Genomic DNA, 18,700 nt, shown 5'->3' with positions numbered 1-18,700 from the left:
CTATTTCAAGTAAAAGTAGTACAAAAAGGAATATTTTCCTTTTCCTTATATATCATTCAACTCTAAAATTAGAATTCATAGAAATCCACGTAATGGCATGATTTAACTGAAATAATATACACAAAATTCTTATAAACAGATTACATGATGAATACTTATATTATCAAAAGGCTTCTATTATATAAGGAACTCCCTTAATGCATAATTTACTTTTAAAAACTTAATTTGCAATTGCATTTTATTTAGTTACCTATTAATTCATTTAATAGACATTTATGAACTGTCTACTATGAGCTTGGAACTATGTTCAAGAAAGGATATAAAAATTACTAATTAACAGTCCCTGACTTTAAGAAGGAAAGTATATAAACAAAAAAATTCAATGCCATTTTAGAAGCGTTATGAAAATATATATAAAAGGCTAAGGAAAAACAAAGGAATAAGCAATTAGCTCTACCTAGGTAGTTAGAGAGGTGAAAAGATTTCATATTCAAAAGACACAGAAATTAACTATTAAAATGATTAGAAATGTAATGATCTCTTCTCACTTAAATTTTCCCAACTTTTGGTAATTTAAATATTTATACCTGTCTTGAACTTCAACAAGACAATTTATTAGATCGGTACAAAAGTAACTGCAGTTTTGGACCGTGAATTTTAAATCATTATAACTAGGCTCAAACACATCTTTATTAATCAAAATAGGAACCATTGCAATCAAAACATTTTTGTCAATAAGAAATAAGTTTGTTTATTCCTGTAGCATAAAAATCCATGCTTCGGGATTCAGTGAACTCTTGGAAAGCATTTTCTGCATCCTGAAAGTGTTTTCGTGGCAAAAAGTTGAGATGCTTGAAGAAGTGGTGGTCAGTTGGCGAGAGGTCAGGTGAACATGGCGGATGAGGCAAAACTTTGCAGCCCAAACATTCAACTTTTGAAGCACTGGTTGTGTGACCTGCAGTCAGGCATGGTCGTGGAGAAGAACTGGGCCCTGTTGACCAATGCCAGCTGCAGGTATTACAGTTCTCAGTGCATCTCATCGATTTGCTAAGCATACTTCTCAGATGTAATGGTTTCACTGGGATTCAGAAAGCTGTAGTGGATCAGACCAGCAGCAGACCACCCAACAGTGACCATGACCTTTTTTTTGGTGCAAGTTTGGCTTTGGGAAGTGCTTTGGAGCTTCTTCTTGGTCCAACCACTGGGCTGGTTATCGCCTGGTTGTCGTAGAAAATCCACTTTTTGTTGCATGTGACAATCCGATCAAGAAGAGAAGATGATAATTCAAGATGATGATTTCTTTTATTTTTGGTCAGCTCATGAGGCACCCATTTATCGAGCTTTTTCACTTTTCCAATTTGCTTCAAATCCCCAACAATCCCAGAATGATTAACCTTAAGGTCTTTGACAACTTCTCACGTAGTTGTAAAAGGATCAGCTTCAATGATTTCTCTCAACTGGTCGTTGTAAACTTCCAATGGCCGGCCACTGCGCTCCTCATCTTTCTTCAAGGCTCTCATCTTCTTTTCTTTTTCTTTTTTTTTTTTTTTTTTGAGACAGAGTCTCGCTTTGTTGCCCAGGCTAGAGAGAGTGCCCTGGCGTCAGCCTAGCTCACAGCAACCTAAAACTCCTGGGCTCAAGCAATCCTTCTGCCTCAGCCTCCCGAGTAGCTGGGACTACAGGCATGCGCCACCATGCCCAGCTAATTTTTTCTATATATATTAGTTGTCCAATTAATTTCTTTCTATTTATAGTAGAGACAGGGTCTCGCTCTTGCTCAGGCTGGTTTCGAACTCCTGACCTCAAGCAATCCATCTACCTCGGCCTCCCAGAGTGATAGGATTACAGGCCTGAGCCACCGTGCCCAGCCTGCAAAACAACTTGAACCACCACTGCACTATACACTCGTTAGCAATTCCTGGGCCAAATGTGTTGTTTTTTTGTTTTTTGTGAGACAGAGTCTTGCTTTGTTGCCCAGGCTAGAGTGAGTGCCGTGGCATCAGCCTACCTCACAGCAACCTCAATCTCCTGGGCTCAAGCAATCCTCCTGCCTCGGCCTCCCAAGCAGCTGGGGACTATAGGCATGTGCCACCATGCCCGGCTGATTTTTATATTATATATATTAGCTGGCCAATTAACTTCTTTCTATTTATAGTAGAGACGGGGTCTCACTCTTGCTCAGGCTGGTCTTGAACTCCGGACCTGGAGCAATCCGCCCGCCTCGGCTTCCCAGAGTGCTAGGATTATAGGCCTGAGCCACCGTGCCCGGCCCAAATGCATTGTTTATGTTACAAGTTGTCGCTGCTGCTTTACAATCCATTTTGAACTTGAATGAGAAAATTGCTCAAAGTTGCTTTTTGCCTAACATCATTTCCATAATCTAAAATAAATATAAAATAAACAGCAAGTAATAAGTCACTAGCAAAAAAATAAGGCGAGAAATATGCATTAAAATGGTGTATAACATAACCACATTTATTTAAGAATATATTCCAATACCAAACAGAAAATTTCAACAATGCTAAAACCACAATTATTCTTGCACCAACCTAGTATCATTACTTTGTCTCAGTTTTTCACACATTAAATGTTAATTAGTGGTTATCACTAATTAAATGTTAATTGGTTATGATAGATGGATCACTGACATTTTTAAAATTATATCAAAGATGCCTTTTGGTTAATATTTTTCTGTATTTTTTCTGCATTTTGTGATAACAGATATTCTTTTATTCAAAAAACTCCTAAAAGTACAATTCATGGCTATTACCTGTAATAGCTCATGAGCAATTCATGGCTCATACCTGTAAGAATAATACTTTTCCTTATAATTAGCATGATCCACAGCTAATTTAGCAATAATAATTGCTCTGCTTCTTTTTCAAACAGTCCTACTTTAACTCCCATTTGCTCCACAGACAACAGCCATTTCTGTTTGAAAGTGGTTGCACAGTCAGTGGAAAGAGGCTGGTGCATCTCGCTGTTTCAATCCCGGCTCCCCTTCCTTCAAACCCTGCGTGGAATTGATGCTGGGATGTTAGAGATCATACTAAGAAAGCAGAGGACTGAAATTAAGAGAACTACTGCTGCTTACCTTACTCGTACATCACTACTGAGAGCAGCAACTACTGAGTACATAGGAGGGAGATATGATTATTACTAGCCCTATCTTGCAGATGAAGCAGTGAGGGTTAGAGACTGTGTAGCTTGTGCGAGCCCACAGGGCTGCAAAGGGAGCCCAGGTGGAAGCCCCCACATCTGCCCCAAGCCTGCCCTCTTCAGCCGCCAAAGGGTACGTCCTCTTGAAATGACTGTGAAAAAGCCTTTATTCTTGACTCAGCTTCACTGTGTGTGAAAACAGGAGTGATTTTTAGAAAAGTAATGGGGCTTTAAATATCAAAGAATGAAGGTAGAATTAACAAAGGAAGAACTGGCAGAGCTGGCATAACGAAAAAGCACTGGGAAGCAAAATGTGGGTCTTGCTTCTGACTGTGATAAACTGTTCTGTGCACTCGGTAAGTCCTTTGCCCCTCCTGGCCTCAGTCTCCACACTGTAAAATGAATTGATCCTGAAGGTCCATTCCCAGTGTGAAACTATGTGATCTAACCCAGGGATTACCTTAAAAAATAGATCAAGAATATCAGGAAACTAAACCTGCAAAAAAATCACAATATCTTTCTTCTCAAGCATTTTTTTTTACTTTTTTCTTTAATAAACTTTTCTCTCTAAAAAGAAATATACAGGGTGTCCCAAAAGTCACCATATATAGGGAAAATGCGAAATAGTACACCTGCACTAGAATGTTTATAGCAGCACAATTCACAACTGCAAAGAGGTAGAAACAACCTAAGTGCCCATGAATTCATGACTGGATTAACAAAATGTGGTATATGTATACTATGGAGTACTACTCAGCCATAAAAGGGATGAATTAATGCCTATTGCAATTTGGACAGAACTGGAGACCATTATCCTAAATGAAGTATCTAAAGAATGGAAAAACAAATACCACATGTACTCACTATTAAATAGGAACTAACCGATGAGCACATATGTGCATAGAGGGAAGTAAAACTCAACAGAAATCAACCTGGGGGAAAGGGGAAGAGGGGATGGGCAAAAACCTACATAACGAGTACAATGAACAATATCTGGGTGATGGGTACTTCTATAACCATGGCTCAAGCATTATAAAAGTGATTCATGTAACCAAAACACCAAACTATTTTGTAACCCATAATACTTTAAATTAAAACTGGGTTTTAATCTTAAAAATAATAAAAACAATGACTGCAATCTGAAAGACATGGACCTTATAAATAGATTCATGTTTCTAAAACTCTACACTAAGTAGGAGTCTTCTGGTAATACCATATTATTCCACAAATGAAATGTATTAGCATTGAAATAAAAAGGCAACACATATTCTTAAATATGAATTAAGTGCAGCCCCTTTGGAAACAGTTTGGCAGTTACTTAAAAAGTTAAACATACACTTACTAAACAATCCAGCAATTCCACTCCTAGTATCTACCCTAGAGAAATAAAAACATATGCCCACAGAAAAACTTGTTCATGAATGTTCACAGCAGCATTTATTCATAATAGCCAAAAAATGGAAAGAACCCAAATGTCTATCAAAAGGTAAATGGAGGCCGGGCGCGGTGGCTCATGCCTGTAATCCTAGCTCTTGGGAGGCCGAGGCGGACGGATTGCTCAAGGTCAGGAGTTCAAAACCAGCCTGAGCAAGAGCGAGACCCCGTCTCTACTATAAATAGAAAGAAATTAATTGGTCAACTGATATATATATAAAAAATTAGCCGGGCATGGTGGCTCATGCCTGTAGTCCCAGTTGGGACTCGGAGGGACTCGGGAGGCTGAGGCAGAAGGATCGCTCGAGCCTAGGAGTTTGAGGTTGCTGTGAGCTAGGTTGACGCCACGGCACTCACTCTAGCCTGGACAAAAAAGTGAGACTCTGTCTCAAAAAAAAAAAAAAAAAAAGGTAAATGGAAAAGCAAAATGTGGTATATCCATACAATAGACGACTACTCAGTAATAAAGAGGAAATAACTACCGACATAGGTTACAACACGGATGAACCTCAAAAATGTGCTAAGTGAAGAAGCCAGATGCAAAAAGACAACATATTACATGATTCTATTTATAGGAAATATCTAGAAAGTAAAACTTTTAGAGACAGAAGATAGATTAGCAATTGCTTGGGGCTGAAAGTAGAAACAGGAATTGACTGTAAAATGGGCACAGGAATCTTTTTAGAGTGATAGAATTGTTCTAAAATTGAATTGTAAGTAACTGTACAAATTCAATAATTGTTGAAAATCACAGAATTGTACACTTAAATGAAATTTTATGATATATAAATTGTATATCAATGAACTTATTAAAGAAAACTGAATTAAGAAAAGCCAAATGTCACAAATTAATACCTGAGGAATGTTGAGCTCCAGTAACTGGCTTTGAGTGATCTCACTAAGCTGCCGAAACGTCATTGTAAAATCAGCTTCTGTCTTTTCCATGAGCTAAAAAAAGTAATTATATTTATCAATCCCAATAACCAAAAATATGCTGTATAATAAATCAAATATTAATCAAAAAAAGGATAAAATGATAAACTCACATGCAAGAAAAATGCAATTAAATCATCATCACCTTCCCTTTCTCCAAGTAATCCCAACTTGGCTTTGAACAATTTTTGAAATCTAAAAGAAGTGTTGATTCAATTTGTTATTAAAATTCTCACTATTTTAAGAATTATCTTCAAACCAACTAGGATGCTTTAATGTCTGTATTCAAAAATGACAAACCTAAAAAATTAAAATAAAATAAAAAAAAAAAATAAAAAAAAAAATGACAAACCTTGTGTAATAAAGTACAGGGTACCCCTCAAGAATCTGAGCAGCACTAGGAGAGAAGAGAGGAAGGACAGTTAAACTCCGAACGTTCTTGAATTATATTTTATAAGAACAAAGTGAAACATCTTATTATACAAAATAACAGAGATTACATGCTACTGATTCTGGTTTAGTAGTTTAATTATATACCCTATCGCAGAGAAAATTGTCAATATAAATTTATTGTCTCAAAGATTTGGATACAGTACAGGTCAAATCATGTCACCCCTGCAAAGTCACCATAAACAATTAGCTTATAAGATAATGAATGTTGGTATGTCTCTGTGATACCAAGAGAGTTAAATAAATTGGGTTTTTGGTGTATTTTAAAAATCATCTTAGACTCAAAATAATGCATTATAAATATATACCTTATCCAATATAACATTTTATCTGTCTAAAAGTATGAAAAAATAATGAAATATTTCATAAAATATAAAAATTAGAGTTTTAACCTTAAACCCATCTTTAAACAAATTAAGTATCCATTTCTTAACGTTCTTAAATGCATTTTTGGTTATACAAGAGCTGAACACATTGTGAAGTCCACTTCCTTTAGGTAAAGGAAGTCTGCCCTCATGTTCTCCAATGTGCCCCTGGCTTATTCTGCTGCAGCCATCTGGCCTCCTTGCTGTCCCTAAATGCACCAGGCACACTCCCCCTCACGGCCTTTGCACAGGCTGCTCCTTAAAGTAGCATTCTTACCCAAGACAACTGTGTGGCTTCCTCCTGCAGCTCCTTCAAGACTTTGCTCATGTGAGATCTTTGCCAACCATCTTTTAAAATTCCAAACCCCTCCCTCCCTGGGCTCCCTACCTGCTTTATTTTCCTCTTTGGTACTTATTTCCTAATATACTAGGTAACTTGTTTTGTTTATGGACTGGGTCTCCCACCAGAAGTAAGCATAAGGGCACAATTTTTTTGCCTTGTTTTTTCATTGCTGTCCCCTTAGCACTCAGCAAAGTGGCACATACTGAGCACCTAAGTACTATCAATAAATATTTGTAGGCCGGGCGCTGTGGCTCACGCCTGTAATCCTAGCTCTTGGGAGGCCGAGGCGGGCGGATTGCTCAAGGTCAGGAGTTCAAAACCAGCCTGAGCAAGAGCGAGACCCCGTCTCTACTATAAATAGAAAGAAATTAATTGGCCAACTGATATATATATAAAAAATTAGCCGGGCATGGTGGCGCATGCCTGTAGTCCCAGCTACCCGGGAGGCTGAGGCAGAAGGATCACTCGAGCCCAGGAGTTTGAGGTTGCTGTGAGCTAGGCTGACGCCACGGCACTCACTCTAGCCTAGGCAAGAAAGCGAGACTCTGTCTCAAAAAAAAAAAATAAAATAAATAAATAAATAAATAAATAAATAAATATTTGTAGAATGAATGAACTCTGCAGGGCAAAATGGGTATAAACTTGATGGAGAGAAAGATGGGAGCAAGATTCCTTAATGAATATCATTTTATATCTCTCTGATTTTGAACTATAATGGTATTGCCAGTATATTTTTTAATTAAATTAAGGAAACTATAGATGGAATACAAACCTTTTATTTTTATTGAAGTAATATTTTTGCTACCTGGGATTAATAAAATCACTCTATGCCTTGCCTTCCATCTGCGATCTTGTTGTACCAGAAACGGTAAATTTTAGATTGGGGGTAGGGGATAGGGGGATGGGGGGGGGGGAGAAATGTATTTTATCTTCACATTGGAGACATAGAAATGTTTAAAATGTGGTCCCTGCCCTCAAAGAGCTCAAAGTCTGGTGGCTCGATCAATAAATATTCAACATTTTATATAAGTATTAATGTATTCAGATTATCATTCATACTTATTCATTTACATAAATATATTTCAACTTGAGAAATTATAAAATTGCAAATTTGTCTATTTATTGTTTACTCTGTTGTTTAAAAAAAGGCAACCATGTTCCATTTACTCTTCAGCATAAATTCAGAATGAGGGGCCACACAGTAGAGAGATGGAGATTAAAACCTCAGCTTATTACTAATATAAACCAGCCTGGAGAATACGGCTCAGGTCTGCAGATTAACAGACATGGTAACAGATCATTGCACACAATGGAATCCATACTCTGACACCCTAGATATCAATCACCTGTCACAGTAAAATAAAAACACCTGTACTAATGGTGATGCAAGAATTTGGAGAACATATCACCTATATACCCCATTTGAGTGAATCACTTAAGAAAGTAATCAAGACAGAGACTTTAAGATGGAACCATGAAAAAAGAATGGTGAAATGACTCTAAGAGGGGGTGTGGGGGAGTGCTGAAGCCAAAGACGCTTAAAACAGAAGAGAGACACTACAAGGAAAAACCTCATCATCTGAAGTTCAAAATACTAAACTATCTTAGCAAAATCTAGCAGCTGGGTAGGTAGATATAAACGATAAAAACATTCTAAAGTCTCATCTTGTTGGATGAAGAGGACGCAATGGGCAAAGAGGAGCTTAGTGAGAAAAAATATATGCAAACTTGTTTTTTCATGTAACAGTAGAGAGAGTGGCAGAAAAAACAAGGTAACTATTAGCGGAATACAAAACCTTTTTTTCAGTAGAGTTTCCAAATCAAAGGGGATGGGGGGGATGAATGGATAGCTCAAATCAGAAAGAGATAAGGAAAGTGGGGAAAAACCAATAGTCAAATAAAGATTAAGTACAATGTAAGATAGTAGGAATAAATAAAATATATCAATTGTTATAATATATGTGAGTTCTATTAGGACAGAAACCATCACATAAAATTACAACCTGGGTATATATTTTGTTTGTTTTTACAAGAAACACCCTTTAAAACAAATAAAGATGGGTACAAAAAGAAAAGTAGAAAATAAAGTGAGATTCAAAGTAACCCGACAAAAAGAAACCATGAATGGCAGTATTAATGTCAGATAAGTTGAAATTGAGTATTAAAAGTACAAATCAGAATAAAAAAAAAAAAAAGTACAAATCAGAATAAAGGGGATCATTATTAGGATAAAAAGTATTTTTTTAAAGAAAATATAAGTGAAAAACCTATAGGTATCAGTAACACATAGCAAAATATGTAAATTTCAATTAGAAAAAAAAACGTGATAAAATACAATTAAAACAAGAATTTTAATATACATCTCTTAAGAATCTAACTTATCTAACAGATAAAAAATAGTCATAAAGGACTTGAATAATATTAATACAGCAATACACTCAACTTGACCTCAATATTAAAACCTCTGACTACACAGTATATATTTTTATGTAAATCATCAAACATATCAAAAAATGTTCTGTGTTGGGTCACAAAGAAACATTAACACATTTTGAATAGTAGGGATTTTACAAAACACATTCTCTGATCCTAAAAATACAGACAAAATAATCCTTACTACTTAGAAATACAATTCTTACTACTTAAGAAATACAGTGATAAATAACCCTCGGATCAAATAGGAAATAAACAGATTTCATAATATCTAAAAAGGAATAAATAAGAAAAACTTTATCCTAAAAACCATGCAAAAAAGTACAAATTGTACTAGAAAAAATATATAGTTTTAAATGCCTTCATTAGTAAGGACTAAATAAGATGGTTTTTAAAGTGTTAGTTTCCTACTTTTCAAAAAATTTTTGTTATACAAAAATATTTTCATGTAGCTTTTTTTTTTTTTTTTTTGAGACAGAGTCTCGCTTTGTTGCCCAGGCTAGAGTGAGTGCTGAGGCGTCAGCCGAGCTCACAGCAACCTCAAACTCCTGGGCTCAAGCAATCCTACTGCCTCAGCCTCCCGAGTAGCTGGGACTACAGGCATGTGCCACCACGCCTGGCTAATTAATTTCTTTCTATTTATAGTAGAGACGGGGTCTCGCTCTTGCTCAGGCTGCTTTCGAACTCCTGACCTTGAGCAATCCACCTGCCTTGGCCTCCCAGAGAGCTAGGATTACAGGCGTGAGCCACCATGCCCAGCCTTTTCATGTAGCTTTTATTAGTAGATTTAGGATTTACTCACAGTTGCTTTTGCCTAGGATCCAGTAATGGGTTTAGAGCTTGTAACAACTTATTTAAATTAAACATTCCAATATTGGCCTGATTGCCTATTTTATATCTTCTTTCATCATCAGATGTGTTTGGTACATAATCTGTATTTAAAACAAAATTCTATAGCTTTACATAGGGATAATTATAAGAAATAGCTTCTTTCTTTGTTTTTAAGCTTATATTTAAACTTAATACATTTATATTTATTAAATAAAACTTTCTGACATTAAATATTTCATTCAAAAGTAATAAGAAACCTTAATGTCAATATACACTAAAAACTTCTAAAATATAAAATTTGCCTAATAGAGAAATACATTTCTAACCCACAAGACTCTCTAGTTTATCACATATATATTTCAATCTCCAACTTAGGTAGCAGGTCCTCCACAAAGCCTTCTCTGATCCCTGCAGGGGTAAGTACAGTATTACTGTCACCGCCATTATATATATTACTAGAGGGAGAAGTTATGTAGCTTTTCCAAAGGCCCAGAGCCATGAAGGATCGGGTGCTAGAATTCAAGCCCAAGTCTGTCTGACAACATATTCCCTGGTACACCTCATGCCAGCTTCTCTAGTATATAATTCCTTGAGGGCAGAGATTACGGAAGGATCCGTTGTTATATCACTTATGGTGCTCAGAAAATCTAGTAACCACATAAAAATCACCATTTTATGAATGAACTGAGTTCTTTCTACTACCCCATCACTATATGATCTTTAACAGCTTATTTAAATAAAATAAACCTGAAATGATTTTTTTTAGTGAAATAAGGGGCGCATGTGGGTATGTATGCACACAAATATAAATCATACATACCTGGATTATAGTTTTCCATAAAACCAAATGGACCGTAGTCAATTGTAATGGATAACAAACTGAAGTTATCAGTATTACAAACACCTAAAACAACAAAAGAATTCCAAAAACATGACACTAAAAAAATGTTTTTCTTTTAAGTCTATAAAATTATTCAGAAATACCCTTTGTTTTAGAGATGAAACAAAATTAGATTAAAATGGAAAGTTTAATTGGTGATTATCAAATAGTTTCATATATGTTAAAACTATATTTTAAAAATAAATTTAGCCTTGTGTTTTATGATCCCCCCACAAAGATTTCAAATACTATAGGAATAATACCCCTCTTTTATTTATCCTCAATTTCTAGCATTAATTAAAATATATTATTTGAAATGGAATTGAGATTAGTAAAGGAGTAAGATTAATTTTCAAAGGTTCTCAAAAAGAGGAAAAGATAAAAATATAGATATGTGCCCCCATGAAAGTCATTAGCTTCAGGACATGAGAAGTATGGGAAGCCCTGCCTTTTGTTGTTGTTTTTTTTCTGGAGACATCTATATATCATAGGAAAAAAGTCTAGAAAAATCGATATGAAATGGTTAATAGTGAATACACTGGAAAATGGAGTTTCCGCTCACTTATGTATATTTTAAGTTATTTACCATAAGCATGTAGTACTTTTATAATTAAAAGTTTTTAAATAGCTTTAAAGAGATCTAAACATAATAAATACTCATACACATAATCCTATGGTTAAAAAGTTTTATAGGTAACAGTCTCCTATTATGTGATTACTATTCCATTCCAAATCATTTTAAACATGAAAAAATTATTTCTCTGTTGCTAAGAACAATTTTGTATATAGTAGTCCCCTCTTATAGTAGGGGATTCAATCTAAGACCCCCAGTGGATGTCTGAAACCACAAACAGTCCCAAACCCTTATATACTATATGTTTTCCTATACACACGAATCTATGGTAAAGCTTAATTTATAAATTAAGAACAGTAGGAGATTAACAACAATAACTAATAATAAAATAGAACAATTATGAAAACATGCCAGCATCACTGCTCTTGTACTTCGGGGCCATTATTACATAAACTGAGCGTTACTTGAACACATACACTGTGACGCTACAACTGTCAATGTGATGACCCAGAGGGCAGCTGAGTGGCCGATGGGCAGGAAGCACATACAACATGGATACGCTGGACACAGGGACGACTCATGGCCAGGCTGGATGGAGCGAGCTTTCATCATGCTACTCAAAATGGTACACCATTCAAAACATAAATTGCTTCTTTCTGGAATTTTCCATTTAATATTTTTGGACCATAGGTTAAAGAGTAACTGAAACTGCAGGAAGCAAAACCACAGATGGGGGGAACTACTGCATTAAAAATGTTAAGAAGCTCATCAGTAGGAATACTTATAAATACATAAAAAAAGAAGTCTTCTACTTCAACAAACTATAATATCAATATACAACTTACCATGAGCAAAACCAACAGACATCCACAAGGCGATAAGTTGTGCAGTTTCAGATACCACAATAGAAAACAAATCCTAAAATAAAATTTAGAAATGTTTTTAAGGTTTTGATAATGCATACTCTTTTAGGATCCTCTGGTGGTCACAAGAACATGAGAAGAATTCAAAGGTGGGTCAAAAAATGATTAAAGGATTGGAAATTAGTACATGTAGGAAAAATGGAAAAAAGGAAAATTATTCATACAGAAATAATACATAAAAGGCTCAGCCATAGTAGTATAATCCAACTTCTCCCTATTGAAAGCAATAGAATTAAGCACAAAGGAGTTAAATTTCAGAAATATGTTATTAAACTTTGAAATGTATCACTGAGAAAAAAACAGAATTCCCTTCTCTGTGTCTAATTAAAAAATGAAAAAGTTACAGGCCGGGCGCGGTGGCTCACGCCTGTAATCCTAGCTCTCTGGGAGGCCGAGGCGGGCGGATTGCTCGAGGTCGGGAGTTCAAAACCAGCCTGAGCAAGAGCGAGACCCTGTCTCTACTATAAATAGAAAGAAACTAATTGGCCAACTAATATATATAGAAAAAATTAGCCGGGCATGGTGGCGCATGCCTGTAGTCCCAGCTACTTGGGAGGCTGAGACAGAAGGATCGCTTGAGCCCAGGAGTCTGAGGTTGCTGTGAGCTAGGCTGACGCCACGGCACTCACTCTAGCCTAGGCAACAAAGTGAGACTCTGTCTCAAAAAAAAAAAAAAAAAAAAGAAAAAGTTACAAAGATTTAAAAATTTCCAAAAGAATAGAAAATCACATTTTGCTATTATATATTGTGCTTATTTTAGAACTACCACTATAGAAATATCTTCATATCATATATGTGAGTAAAGAATATATGTGACCAAGTTACAAATGCTGCTCAAAAAAATAACGTACATAGTCAGGAAATAGGAGCACCTGTTCTTTCTTGTAGGCATCTTTCAAAAAAAATAACTGTCTTGTCTATGTGTTGTTTATGAAGTGGGTCATCTCATCTTCTTCTAACAAAACGTCCAAAGTGCTCTATACTTCCTTTCCTAACTTGAGTGTTTTATGTTCTAAGTTGTAATCTCTAGTATTGACAGGACAACGAGAGAACACAGAGAATTGCCTTTTCTTTTTAAAAACTTACCACATATCTATTAGGTTCTTTGACATCTATTGAGGGCAAATGCTCCTGTATGACAAAGTCTAACAATGTCCTGAAGATAAAAAGGAGAGAGCTTCAGTGTTCCTCAGAATATAGTATCCAAGCACCTAAATCTACCCTCAACAATTATGAATTCATTAAATCAAGCTCAAAATTTTAAAACTTTAAGAATAAGATTTTACTCCCAAAACAGCCAAAGAAAAATATTTCCTCAATATCAATCAAAAACAAAAATATGTTTCTAAGATCATATTGGATTTTACCCTATTATTTTACAAATTCAGATGAGTTCAATAAACATCCATTAAGTACCTACTATACCTATTACACTTGCCAAGCCCTGGGCAAGTGCTAGGACAAAGAATGATCAGACTCAGACCTCAAAGAGCACACAGCGTATTACAGGAGAAGAACATATGAAGAATCATGGCATTACAGTATAATAAATGCAGTAACAGAAATATATAAAAAGTATAGCAATAGAGGGGGGGAAATGGGCATTTATTGAAACCTTAAAATCTGTACCCCCATAATATGCCGAAATAAAAAAAAAAAAAAAGTATAGCAATAGAGCAGGGAATGATCATTTGTGGAGGTTTACTAAAGGCTTCGCAAATGAGGTGACCAAAATTGGTAAATGTCCAAAGTTAAAATACTTTAAATAAATATCTATCATACTCTTTCTTCCCTATTTTAACCAACTATTCTAATTAATTGACTAACCACTAGCATTGACTGCATTAGATAAAAGGGAATCTGGAAAAAAATATGGGTTTAGATACAATTTGGAAATTACTAAGACCCAGTCAAAACAATATGTTAGAGTTTGACTAACATCTGTCTATGTCTCACATACATATACTGTATATGAGAGTAACGTCACATTAGCCAGTGGAGGCACTGCAAGGATGAAGTGGTGGACAACAAGCAACAAATCCCAGAGAAATAAGTGAACTATAACTGAAACATGACCGCTAGATGGAACAATTTCAGTGCCAGGGTGAATCCAAGCAGAAGTGACCCCAGAAGCAAATGAGTAGTTAGAAATAACACCCAGTGAGGGTAGACAACTCTCTCTACCACCCAGGCTGACCATGAGCTCAGTGAACATTTGCTGAAGTAAGAAACTCAGAGAACATTTGTGGCAAGTGTGATGACTGTTCTGCTTTGCTTATTCATTTCCTTCATATTTCCTCCATTCGTCATGGACCAAATCTGGATTTACTAGGCTGATAACTACTATGTAGGATCCATATTCCAAATGATTCTAGTTTATCTAAGAGAATTTTTCTTATATATTTCCAATGACTTCAAAAACTATATTATCTTAGCAAATGAAAACAGACTTCCTCTTAAAGGAGGAAATGCTTTTGTTTGAAGAAACATCTTGCTAAGTCTGCCTGAAAAAGATGAAATTTTGTGAGAACAGATGTTAGCAGGCACCAAGACCTCAAAGAAAGATGGAAACCACACTGCATGACCCAAGGGCAAGAATTTATTGCTTTTGCTCTTTTTGTTTTTGTTTCTTTTTAAGAGACAAGGGGTCATGCTCTATTGCCCAGGCCAGAGTGCAGTGGTGTGATCATAACTCACTGCAGCCTCCACTCCTCAGCTCAAATGACCTACTGCCTCAGCCTTCTGAATAGCTGGGACTACAGGTAGATGTCAGCACACTCGGCTTTTTTTTGTTTTGTTTTGTTTTGTTTTGTTTTTTCATAGAGACAGGTCTTGCCGCATTGCCCAGGCTGGTCTCAAACTCCCAGATTCAAGCTGGTCTCTAACTCCTGGCTTTGGCCTCCCAAAGTGCTGAGAGTACAGGTTTTTGCTCTTTTGAAGTAACGTTTCCTATGTGTTCCTCACAGAAATACTCAGTAAGGTGCGCTCTGTTCTTAAACGCTTTGTTTAAATTGGCTCTGTTGTTTGTTTGTTTTCATCCTGTAATGGGCTGAGTTTCACATCTGGGTCAGCCAAATGTGAAAAAGGCACCAACACACGTCAAAGTAGACATGTGTCCGGGTGAGACATGAGACAGGGGACGCCCCTGGGGAATCCCAGGAGTTGGGAGGAGAGCACTGGAGGTCTTGAGGCTGCAGAACTGGGGAGTGGGAGTCACTCTGAGTCTCTGAATGGCACAGAGGCCCTCAGCTGTCACTGAGGTGCATCCTGCATAACAAATGCCTTGAGAAAAGGGACTACTGGGTCTTATACTTCTTTTTTTAACCTCCTAGAAAACTCAAAGTGTTAGGTACATAGCAAGTATTAAAAATATTAATTGAAATTCTTTGTTTCACTTACAAGAAAACAGAAAGTATAGCTGTCCCCTGGTATACGCAGGGGATTGGTTACAAGACCAACCCCAACACCAAAATTCTCACATACTCAAGTCCAGCAGACAGCCTGTGGAATGCAAGGAAACAAATTCTGCCTTCCGAATATGCTGGTTTCACATCCCACCAATCTCAAATTTTCAAGCCATAATTTGGTAAAAAAAAAAAAAAAAATCCTTGTATAAGTGGACATGCACAGCTCAAATCCATGCTGTTCAAGGGTCAACTGTATTTAACTCCACAGTACATAAATAAGCATTTTTTTCCAACTATCTTGTATCTTTTTTTAATGTAATTTTCTTTGTTGTTTATTTTTTTCTCCTATATATAATTTGTTGAGATAAAATGTAATCTCCTTATTTAGCCTTAAAAAAGAAGGAAATCCTGCCATTTACAACAACATGGATGAACCTTGAGGACTTTATGCCTAATTATAAACTGGAAACAGAAAGACAAAAACTGGATGATGTCACTTGTATGTGGAATCTAAAAATGGTGAACTCATAGAAATAGAGAGTAGAACGGCAGTTACCAGGGGTTAGGGGTGTGGGAGAAATGGGGAGATATTGGTCAAAGGGCACAGAGTTTGAGTTACAAGATGAATAAGTTCTGAAGACCTAATGTACAGACTGTAATTAATAATAATGTATTGCACACTTGAAATTTGCTAAGAGAGTAGATCTTAAGTATTCTCACACACACACACACACCCATAAAAGTAACTATGTGAGGTGATGGATATGCTAATTAGCTTGATTATGGCAATCATTTCACAATGTATATATATATCAAAACATCACGGCCAGGCATGGTGGCTCACACCTACCACCATGGCGTGAACCACCATGCACTAGCACTCTGTGAGTCCAAGGTGGGAGGATCACTTGAGACTAGGAGTTTCAGACCAGCCTGAGCAAGAGCGAGACCCTGTCTCTACAAAAAATTTTTAAAAATTAGCTGGGGGTGGTGGTGGCGGGGGGTGGTAGTCCCAGCTACTCAGGAGGCTGAGGCGGGAAGATCGCTTGAGCCCAGGAGTTGGAGGTTGCAGTGAGCTATGATGAAGTCAGTGTACTCCAGTCCGGGCTATAGAGCAAGATCCTGTCTCAAAAAAAAAAACAAAAAAAAAAACCACACTATATACTTTAAATATATACAAATTTTTATATGTCAATTATGTATCAATAAAGCTGGGAGGAAAATACTTACTTTCATAGCTTAAAAAAAAATGTCATGTTCTTACCTCAGTAATTCCAGTTCACCATAATGAGCCAAAATTTCTAACGATCCAATTCTAAACCATGATTTTGCAGCACGCAGTACTATCGCACCTTAAAAAGAAACATTTACCTTAGCACAAGCTATGTGAATATATCAAAATACGTCTTTCTTAAAATAGAAATTATTTTAATAAAAAAGAATATAGTCACTGAATTTATCAGAAAAGCAACTAATTTACCCTCCATAGAAGATTAAGGGTATTTCTGTATCCCTATAAGCCTTAATCAGAACGTTAGGAAGCACGTTTTGAGACAGCAAGGCTCCAACCTAGCTAAGGCTGAGAGGTGGTTATCAGGCTCCAAACTTCAGATTCTCCACTGTCTCATCAATTGTGACCTTTTCCCTGTTAACTGTATCCTGAAAAGAGGAATTAATGAATTCTTTATTTTGCACAGGCCCTTATAGTAATTACAATTAGAAATAGAATTCATGATTCTTTCCTTCAAGGAATGCTGTACCTACATGTGTTTAGACGTCAAAATGAGGTCTATACCAAGATGACAAAATCCCTGCACTGTGAGTACTGTCCTTCAAGGGACCACCATACTCACTGCTACCTCCAGGCCTTTGTTGGTGCTATTCTCCCCTCATCCATATACCCAACTCCTTCTTGTCCTTTACTGAACTCCTACCTAACCGTATATTCAAGATCAATTCCCACTTCCTCCATAAGGCTACACTGATCCATCCCATCCCCCTTTTACTGACCTCTGATGTCTTACTGTTCATTTGTTCCAGGTGTTTAAGTCTTTTCTCCACAAAGACCGTGAATTTCTTAGGATCAGGGATCATGACATACCTCTTACTCCTGGGCCCCCTTAGCCCAATAGCAGGCACAGAAAAGGGCCAACTAGTATTTTCAGGGATGACTGAATTATCCATGTAGGCAGGACTTATTCACAATACTAATCTGAATATTTATTTTCATGTGTTGTTTTTTTGAGCAATAAAATATATATAGATAAGTCACAGCCACAAAAGTTAGTAATGTTGTACCAGTCATCTCATATCTAATCACCATAAGCAAGAAGACTTAAACAGTTATTATATCACAGGCCTGGGTATAATACTATCATTTTATCCAGATGAAATTAAAGGGGAGAAGAGAGAGATGCCATAAAGATAATTCTTAACTCCTTTAAGCATGAATACTTTTGGGGGGTAGTTTTTTTATGAAAATCATATAAAAACATATTGCTATGGTCTGAATGTTTGCATCCCCCCAAAATGCATATGTTGAAAGCTAATTACCAAGGTAATGGTAATAGAAGGTGGAGTGTCTGGGAGCTAATTACCCTGTGAAGGGGATCAGTGTCCTTATACAAGAGGCCCCAGAGAGCTGTCTTGACGCACTGAGAAGGCACTGTCTAGGAAGCAGGATCCCTCGCCAGACACTGAATCTGCTGGCACTCTGATCTTGGACTTCCCAGCCTCCAAAACTGTAAGCAACAGACTTCTGTTGTTTATAAATTACCAAGTCTAAGGTATTTTGTTATAGCAGCCCAAACGGACTAACTAAGACACATATTATGCACTAAGTATAAAGAACATAAAATGTGCTCTGGGGAATCACTGTGAATGTCACCAAGAACACTGGCCTGTGACACAGTGATGTCCACAGGACTCACTACAGCACTAAGGGCCATCAAAAGTTCTCGACAGCTCT

The 18,700-nt window shown here is 36.6% G+C and overlaps 2 protein-coding genes across 8 annotated transcripts in view; one reads left to right on the top strand and one right to left on the bottom strand.

Annotated features, from left to right (window-relative positions):
• LOC105878114 (protein nucleotidyltransferase YdiU-like) overlaps positions 1-18,700 on the bottom strand; it is a 168,301-nt gene that overhangs the window by 6,813 nt on the left and 142,788 nt on the right. For 5 of the 6 annotated variants that reach the window (XM_075997502.1, XM_075997501.1, XM_075997503.1 and 2 more), the window contains 8 exons: positions 16,997-17,084; positions 13,412-13,481; positions 12,248-12,320; positions 10,769-10,852; positions 9,920-10,049; positions 5,879-5,923; positions 5,640-5,721; positions 5,449-5,541 (listed from right to left, as the gene is read on the bottom strand). In XM_075997502.1, the coding sequence (XP_075853617.1) occupies positions 5,449-5,541; positions 5,640-5,721; positions 5,879-5,923; positions 9,920-10,049; positions 10,769-10,852; positions 12,248-12,320; positions 13,412-13,481; positions 16,997-17,084 (665 nt within the window). Of the gene's footprint in view, positions 1-2,454; positions 3,346-5,448; positions 5,542-5,639; positions 5,722-5,878; positions 5,924-9,919; positions 10,050-10,768; positions 10,853-12,247; positions 12,321-13,411; positions 13,482-16,996; positions 17,085-18,700 lie in introns of those variants that run through there. The other variant, XM_075997504.1, reaches the window with a different exon arrangement.
• The window catches only part of PDSS1 (decaprenyl diphosphate synthase subunit 1), a 165,300-nt gene that overhangs the window by 100,221 nt on the left and 46,379 nt on the right, over positions 1-18,700 (top strand). The window lies entirely within an intron of this gene.

This window comes from Microcebus murinus, chromosome 25, assembly GCF_040939455.1.
Source record: "Microcebus murinus isolate Inina chromosome 25, M.murinus_Inina_mat1.0, whole genome shotgun sequence".
NCBI lineage: Eukaryota > Metazoa > Chordata > Mammalia > Primates > Cheirogaleidae > Microcebus > Microcebus murinus.
This window is presented reverse-complemented; position numbering and strand designations above follow the sequence as displayed.